The sequence below is a fragment of the Limulus polyphemus genome, unplaced genomic scaffold, assembly GCF_000517525.1.
Source record: "Limulus polyphemus unplaced genomic scaffold, Limulus_polyphemus-2.1.2 Scaffold404, whole genome shotgun sequence".
Classification (NCBI taxonomy): Eukaryota; Metazoa; Arthropoda; class Merostomata; order Xiphosura; family Limulidae; genus Limulus; species Limulus polyphemus.
The window spans coordinates 318,747-327,794 of NW_013666014.1; the positions used below are offsets into that span (position 1 = coordinate 318,747).

General features: G+C 33.3%; 1 protein-coding gene across 1 annotated transcript in view; it reads right to left on the reverse strand.

Moving 5' to 3' along the window:
* The window catches only part of LOC106458013, an 84,549-nt gene that overhangs the window by 57,340 nt on the left and 18,161 nt on the right, over window positions 1-9,048 (reverse strand). The window contains exons 2-3 of the mRNA XM_013917462.2: window positions 4,866-5,107; window positions 1,745-1,917 (exon numbers count right to left, since the gene is read on the reverse strand). Coding sequence (XP_013772916.1) covers window positions 1,745-1,917; window positions 4,866-5,107 — 415 coding nt within the window. The remainder of the gene's footprint in view (window positions 1-1,744; window positions 1,918-4,865; window positions 5,108-9,048) is intronic.

Below are 9,048 nucleotides of genomic sequence, written 5' to 3' on the forward strand. Positions count from 1 at the left end.
AATGCCCCTGGTCAAATATCTGAAGTTTTCCAGTTGATAAGCGTTATAACAATCACAGTTATAGCTTCAGAAGTTTGTAGCATACTGACCATAGCGAACTAATAATAGATACTACTTTTTCGGCGCGTATCGTTGGTTATACTTATAAGCGTGTGAAGAGTTTTTAGAAAATTCATATTACGTAACAGTACAAAGCTACATTTAAGCATTTACGTACACACATATATTGTTGATTCTTACTATCGAGAATCTTCTACAACTTTGGAGACTAGGCGGGAGTTACGCAATACATATTTAACAGTATAAGCTATGTATGTTTCTAAATATAAGTTTATTCTAAACAAACGTCGATATTGAAATAAATATATATAATAACAAATTCGTTTAGATCGGTTATTTAGTTTACATGCTGTAATGGCGGCAACATAATAACAAGGGTGTTATCAACGTACCTGTGGTATTCAACAAGCTTAAAACTCTCTGTGCAGCTATTCAACCACTGTTTTTCTTCATAACATACAAAACGTTTGCTAGACAAGGTGCTAAGTTTGAGCCCATAGCAACGTGATCATAAATACTGCTATCAAAATTCAAATGAGATTTCTTAATAGTAAAATTTAATAACCCGATAAAAGTATATTTTGTTAACCCTTGTACATTTGTATAATTTTGAAAAACCAAACCTACTGCTAATCGAATTACCTCCTGTAAATGAATATTAATGAATAAAGGCTCAAAATTAAAAATCGCACAATAAATCTGTTCAAATATCAAATCTACAAGAATGATGATCTCAAACTATTCATAACCATATATTTATTAATTTCTAATTCTTTAAGAAAATAGCTTTAAAAAACCTGAAATTTTCTGGTTATAAGTGTCTGTGTTCGAAACAATTGTTGGAAATACTTATTGTGTGAGTTTTGATATTGAGTTCGTGTGTCAAGTTTTAAAATTTGTGTTTAAAATAGAGAACTTTTTCAACACAAAGGACATAATTAGTAAACCTCTACGCTCTTTCATTGTTTATGAATATGTTTGTTCTCGATGTGTACGAGATTATGTGAAATCAACCATGCATCGTTTATAACAACATATAATAGATCATCTGAAGTATTGTACTTTGTTTGTTTGTAGTTTCTAGAGTTGTATGCCCGCAGACATATATATATATCTGTGCCACTAGGGGCAAGCCTTGTGCTGGTACTTCTTCAAATATCTACAAACTCACCATCTAGACGAAGAACATAATGGCACTGTAGATGAAAAGAACAATTTAAATATGTAGTTCCAACAACAAACAAGTTGTAAGAATTAAAGAAACTTTATCCATCTAGAAACTCAAGCTAGAGTTGAATTCAAATTAACAGGTGATAATAATGCAAAAATAATAGCATACAAGGTATATAACAAAAAAGATTTTGGACACAAAAATGATATGAACACATCACAATAGATCACAGAAAATTCTCGTAATTCTTTTGGTCAATCCCTTATGAATTTCAATCTAGAGATTTGTGAAAATTTTTAATGAACTGACCAACAGGACTGTACTATCAAACGTCTGGAATTCAATTTAACTACAAAAACAATTCGTTTGTAAGTTTACACTAAAGAAAAAAAGGCGAAGGGGTAGAAAACTCTCAACAGCAGTAAATACTAATATTATTATGAGTTATTGTTAAAATACGAAAGTAGCTTTGTATTTTACAATCCTATACATTCAACAAAATTTTACACTTACAGTAAAGAATGTTCTAAGAGTAGGCTTTTTGTGAGATTTGAAGATGCAAATTCTTGAACTTCTAAAAAGTGTTAAAATTTCTGGAATTATGAGTGAAAAAAATAGGGTCCATATCCATGCTACTCTTTCTTCATCTGGTATGGCTGCTTGGTAATATTTGCCCCGTTCTAGATCTGAAACGGAATAAGATTAAAGGTTAAGAAAATGTAATTTTTCTACTTAAAATCAATTTATTATGTTGGTGCGATTTGGCCTTTTGGTACAGCTCTGGATTTCATAGCTGGCGAATCAAGTTTAAATCCGTGCGATACCACAGAATATTCGCTGCACTTTAAGGTATGAGTGCGTTATAAGACTGACAGTCAAACGCTTGGTGTGGCTGGTGGTTAAAATTGTGACATTAATATTATCTCCAAATAATATTAGTGTTTTTTTGTTTGTTTTTAAAATATAACTTTCTTTGCACCAAAATGTTAAGTAAACATTTTTATCATTTTTATGGGGAGAATAAAATATTGAACATCATGTTCATAATAGCCCTCAGCACGACTCTTGAGGGCACATAACGCTAAAATTGGACTTTCAATGCCCCTGGTGGACTCAGCATAAAGAACACATTGCGTTGCTTTACGCTTAAAAACTAATATGAAAACAAAACCTTTCATAATATACCCAAAAGGTAATCAGCTGAAATATAACAAATCGATTTTGTTAACAAAGAGCACATAAATTTTGTTCTTGATCAATATTTGAACTAATACCGCCAGAAACACATCAGAACGTTAAAGGCACTTGTTTGTTGAGCAATAGCTGTCAAAGTTATTTCTTCATTCTAATAAGTTTTTAAACGAAATATTGGATGATATGTTGTATTCATCATAAAGAATAGCTTAATGATTTGTTTTCCTTTAACGCTCTTGTAAACGCAGTGTTGTTGATCAGTTTTCCTGCCAGAAGACAAACGCGAATGTGTCGAAACTAGTTTCTCCAATATCAAGACCTCTTTGTCTATTTGCTGTTTTTTTTTGTTCTCTGTCTCCTTTAATACAATTGTAGGAAATGTTTAGTCATAAAACTAAAAAAAAATCCCAGAAACCTCACAATAAGTAATAAAGTTGAAGACCACAGAAAATGATTGCAATTTTATTTCATACGTTGGAGATTTGGCTTGCCTACACGATGACTTAAATCTTATTATTAATTAGTAACTTTTTTTTCATTTAGATACTAATTAACATGGATAAGATGCTCGTTATTCTGCAGCCCAGTAGAGGAGTCCTGGCGTACACCTAGTAAACAATGCCCCTGAAGTTTAGAATGTCTCAGCCTGGCTGGATTTCCATGAGAGAAAGGCTGTTCCTAACACAATAGGCCCCTGTGAGTAAGGTTAAGCTGATTTATCTCCAGTGTTCAGTGATGCGGTTAAAGAAGATTTGGATCAGGCTGTAGAACCTGTCCTTGATTCCAACTATATCAAACAGTTATCTATCGTTGGAATCAAGAACAAGTTGTACAGACGACTTCAGTATATAAGCTTAAACGTTGTCCATTTTTCATTCTGTTGCAGTCCATTAAAGTTCTCAATCCTATTATGTCTGTTCTGCCTAAAGTTCTACTAAAACAACATGTAGTGCAGCATTTGACGCTGAATTTTAATGGTCCAACACATAACCTTATAAGGCATCTGAGTGAGGAGTAACTAAAGGACAGGAAAACATTCGTGGCTGAATTGCACTGATGTTATAGCCCAGTGGAAAACAAAGCTTTCCATTGGGCCGAGTTTAAGGCTTGAAAGAGGAGTCCCACTGAAAATTTGGTTGTTTGCACCATTTACAGGGTTTGTTTGTTTCTTTATAATTAAGCACAAAGCTACACAATGAGCTATCTATGCTCTGCCCACCATGAGTATCGAAACCCGGATGAATGAAATAGTTCCCCTGACTATTATTGAGAGACCGTGTGATTAGGGTGTAAACTTTCATTGAATGGCGTATGCAATACACATGTTTAGTAACCATTAGTTATGTAAAAATGTGAAACAAAACAAGGGAAAAGTTATACAATGCTTATGATGCATAAATATTCTTTAAATATAAAAGGCTGTAAGTGAAGCTCTGATGTACAAAGGATACAAAGACACGGTTATAAAGTAAAAAAAATAGTGTTGAAAGACTTAACATTTAAAAGATATATAATGTATAAATACAAAACTTTAAAACGTAAAATATGTGTATCATAGTGTATAGAACAAAAAATGAGTAACTTAATAAGTAAAAATGTGCAAGTACAACGTGTGATAAACGACCGGCCTTATCCCAGTTTCTCGGTGAAGATTGCGTTTTTAGATATTCAACGTTGCAGGATATTTGTACTTAACTGTTATAATATTGTATTGTTGAACATTTGTTAAAGGGTTATGTGTGTATATCGACTTCTAAATTGGATATTGTTACATGATTTGTTTATACTTGTTAAATGGTTTATTTTCACCGCGTATGTACCTATCTATAGCAAATCATGTTCCTGATTGATTGTGTGTTTTTACGTAAAAATGTGAAACATACCAAGGGGAAATTTGTAAAGTGCCAAGATGTATAAATATATTTGAAATGTACAGGTTTGTTCGATTTAGAACACATACAAACTTTCATCTTGCACAGTACTGACTTTATTTCGTGTGTTAGTTATATATATATATATTCCAGGTGTGTGTCCGATATTTTTGGTACGTTATTAGAGTCTTAGTTTTGACCATGTACCTCTAGGCTCTGATAACATCGCCATTTCTAAATTTAGAAATGTCGAGACTATGGTCTTAGTTTCACTTGGAACAATCAGTGACATTAATAGCGTCTGCACACAAAGTGTAATGACATTATTGTTTTTGTTGAAAACTATTTCCTGAAGTAATCTAGTTACTGCGATTACTATTCTTATCTGAACGGGAAAACTGTACAAGTATGAAATTCATTATTTTTTCGTACGCAGAAGTTTTGAATTTATTCACGTTAATCACACAAGTCACAAATATCTTATAACGTAATTAAGTTGGAAAAGTGTATTTTCTGTTGTCAGGGAAACGAATTAATTATCTATATTAAAAATAACTATAATTACTCACTTAGCCCCTTCTTGCAAACCTGGACTGTGCGTTCTTCTTTCACGTGTGAAGTCATAAACAAGAGGGTAACCTTTGACACAACAGCCGAGGAGAGAACGATGGTTAGAGTGATGATGTAGGTGATGACTTTCATGATCTTCATAATCAAATCTACCCATTTGGAAGTCTCGGTGAGATCATCTTCTTCGACGGGAGTTTCCACAAACACATCCCACTGCTTTTGTTCAACAGAGTTGGGTTCCCTGAAAAAATTATAATTATTATGCAAATTCATCAGTTCAGTCTGTTTGTTGTTAAGTACAAAGCTACACAATGGGCTATCTGCGCTGTACCCACCCTGATTGAAACCCGATTGTTAGCATTATATGTGTTCAGACCTACGCTGAGCCATAAGTTATAGGTGATAAAATGCATTCGATTTGATGCATTATATTATAGAATAAACTTGTGGCAATAATACGTATTCTTAGAACCTACAGTGTTGACCATTTACTCTAAGGAAACTTGTTAGCTAAACACGTAGGTTTCAGAAGTCTTGATAGAAATAAATAAAAACCTCATAAGCCGAGAGCTTTCGAAAGATGGACTTTTCTTCTTCAGGGGCAAACTGGGAATGGTGGTGTAATCAAATAAGTCACCCGGTTTTCCAGGAAATGTTTAGTATATTTCTCTTTGTGCTGTAGTGTTTTGAACTTTAGAAATACACAACAAGTGATATAGTCAACAGTTCTTTAAAATACTGTCTTAAAAACAATTTAATATCACAAGATATGTATGATATTTAGCTAATACAAGTCATGATCAGCCGAATAAGTATTTTATTTTGATTATCACTGCATCACTAATGATGAACCTTTGACTCATTTAGTTAGTAACGTTGTATCACAAAACAATCTTATTTAAAATAAAAATTCTTGAGACTAAATAAAAAATGTGACGGTTGACAACTCGAGACTGACACGTCTGTAAAAACTAGAAATTACAACAATTTCATAAGTTTGTATAATCATTTCATATTTTCTGCCTTTTCATAATTTACATTGATATTATTCTGATCCAATTGTTTGTTTATTTGTAATTAAGCACAAAGCTACACAATGGGCTATCTGTGCTCTGCCCACCACGAGTATCGAAACCCGGATTCTAGCGTTGTAAGTTCGCATACATACCGCTGTGCCACCTATTCTGATCCAATCAAGCACAATGATAATTTTCAAACTTCTAAAGACGTGTAATGTATTGTCGTTAGTTTCAAACAAGTTGATTAAAGTTAAAAAAACTAATGTTTTGTAGGTTCTCATACGAACATTTTTGGACTCTAAATCCACCTATCACTGGCCGAATCAACCATTTGTGGAGAATCTAAAACAGTCATATCCTTTAAAATTCCTTGGCTCTTATGTAATGTGCAATGTTAAAAACTCATAATTTTTTAAAAACAACGATTATTTTATACACAATTATAAAAATGAGATTGATTCCAGTCTAAAAATTACAATAAAGTACAAATAACGTACTGTACAGGATGAAAAGTAGTAAAAAAAAACCCGAATGAGACTGGAAAACAGTCTCATAGACTCGACATGTTTCGACGTATATCACTGCGTCATCCACAAGCATATAATGTTTTGCAAAAAATAACACTTATTTATACAATTACCAGATCACCAATTTACATCTACTGACAACACTTCCATCAGGTTCATCATCCTTATTCAATAATGTAAATTTACTTTTTTACATTTAATTATCTCAATAGATTCACGTATATTAATACTAATTAGGTTTCCAGGTTATGCTAAAATAATAGTTTTTTTTCCCATTGAGTTGTGTGTTTAGTTTCATTAATATGTTCTGCTAAAGATGAAATAGTAATATTATCGTTTTTAACATTTCTTTTGCGTTAATTCATTCTGAATTTTAAGTTTCTTCTACTTTGGCCTGTATAAACTTTTTACATTCCCATGATATTTTATATACACCAAATTTTTCCATTAAATCAATTTTATCTTTAGTTGTATTAAGAATTTGACTATCTTTGTTTATCGGTTTGTATGTCGGAAAAAAGAAAAATTAAAAAAACAGAAACAAAAAAATAAATATTTATCTTGAAAAAAACAAAAAAAAATATTTATCTCGAAAAAAAACCAACGAAAAACAAACAAACAAACAAGTATTTTCCGAAGTACAAACCGATAAACAAAGTTATGTGAAAATGAATTATCTGTAAGAGGATATAATAACTAATTTATTGTTACATCACATTAAAGCAAAATACTAGTGTTTACAGTTGATAAATGCTCAGTATAATTGCCCATCCCTTATCTAGAACAACAAAGTATCATACTTTCTAAACAACTTAGATCCTTAATAGGGAACGTAACATCATTTTCAAACCATCCTTCAGGTTAAAACATCTCTTTAACCCAGAGAATCATATACCTATCTCTCTTTACTTCTGGATTGTATATTAGTACACGTTTGGTGACTGTAAAGCCGCCTATGTCGGGAAAACAAACGATATTTCACCGTTCGCATCCACGAGCACATGGGAGTATCACTGAGGTCGAGTAACATCGTTTTAAGTCCACCTAATTCAACGATCCGGAACCACAGACATAAATATGGACATCCGATAACTCATTCAGGATTCACCATTCTTGTAATGGTAATTATGACCTTGAAGTGTTAATGAAAGAAAGTCTATTTATAAAACAAACGTCCCCTGTTTTAAATATAACACAAAAAAAAAGAAGTATGTTGTAGATCAAACCACCAAAGTGTTACCTACAGATATATATTAGGTCGTAAAGAAATTAATGTCGCTCTTTTTAGATGAAAAACCGAAAACTTATATATCAAAACAAAACAATTATTAAATGAAATAGTCTCCATTCTTATCAATGATGTTTTTCCATTTTACAATCAGGTTATCAATGCCCTGATTAAAGAAATAACTTGGCTTTGAAGCAAGAAATATGTCGATGTCCTCTTTAACACCTTCCACAGTTGCATACGTTTTCCCATTAAGATGGAGAATATGGTGGGTGGGGGAGAACTTCCCAACCCAACTCCATAAACTTCTGTTGCGTCAAACGTGCCACATGTGGCCGTGCATGGTCATGGAGAAGAAGAACACCTTTCCGATTGATGAGTGAAGGACGTTTCTGATGAAGGGCTTGATTTAAACGTTCCAGTTGCTGACTGTAGATCTTTATATTGATAGTTCGCTGTGAATTGAGGAGTTTGAAATGAATTATTCCGTTGATGTCCCACCAAATGCAAAGCATCACTTTCTGCGGATGGAGTCCCGATTTTGGGGTCAGAAGTGGTTTTTGTCTAGGACTGAGTCATTATTTTTGGCATTTAATATTCGCATAGAAAATCCATTTTTTTTATCACCGGTGACAATTCTGTCCAAAAATGGTTCACGCGCATTGCGCGCCAAAACAGACGAAGCAACCTTCACACGTTGGAAACGATGATCATCGGAGAGTTCGTGATGCACCCAAACACCTTCTTTATGGTGTTTTCCCATATTGCTTAGATGTTTCCGTATTGTTTCAAGAGAGACATCCAATTCCAGGACCATTTCACGAGTGTGTTGCTTTGGGTTAGACTCAACAAAGGTCTTCAGAGCATCAATATTAATTCCAACAAGTCGTCCCCTACCATCTCAGTTTTTAAGGCTAAAGTCGAAATTTGCTGAACCATCGTTGATACTTACGACCGTTCGATACATTTCCACAAACTTCTTTGATATTCTTCGTGGCTACAGAGGCGTTGTTGCCTTGTTGTATTCAAACAGCTTCACATGCCGAATGTGTGTCTCGACGTGTGCCATCACTATAAGGGATTAGAGTACGTTAAGGCGGTTCGTTTAACTACTATGCGTGATGTACGTTTTTTCTGGGGAAGGGGTAATGAAAGAGATCCAAAACGCGACATCAATCTCCTGACGACCTAATATATTAATATATATACAATTGTGGATACGACGTTTTGGGCAATGCCCTTCTTCAGGTATCACAAAATGAACAGTAATTTAGTAAACGAAAACCTTTTAATTCGAAGGGCGCGTGAAAATGTGACAAATAAACGTGTATAACAATGTTTACAAACGCTTCAAATAATAGGAAGCTATATATATATAAATATAACACATACAAGTATAAATACATAT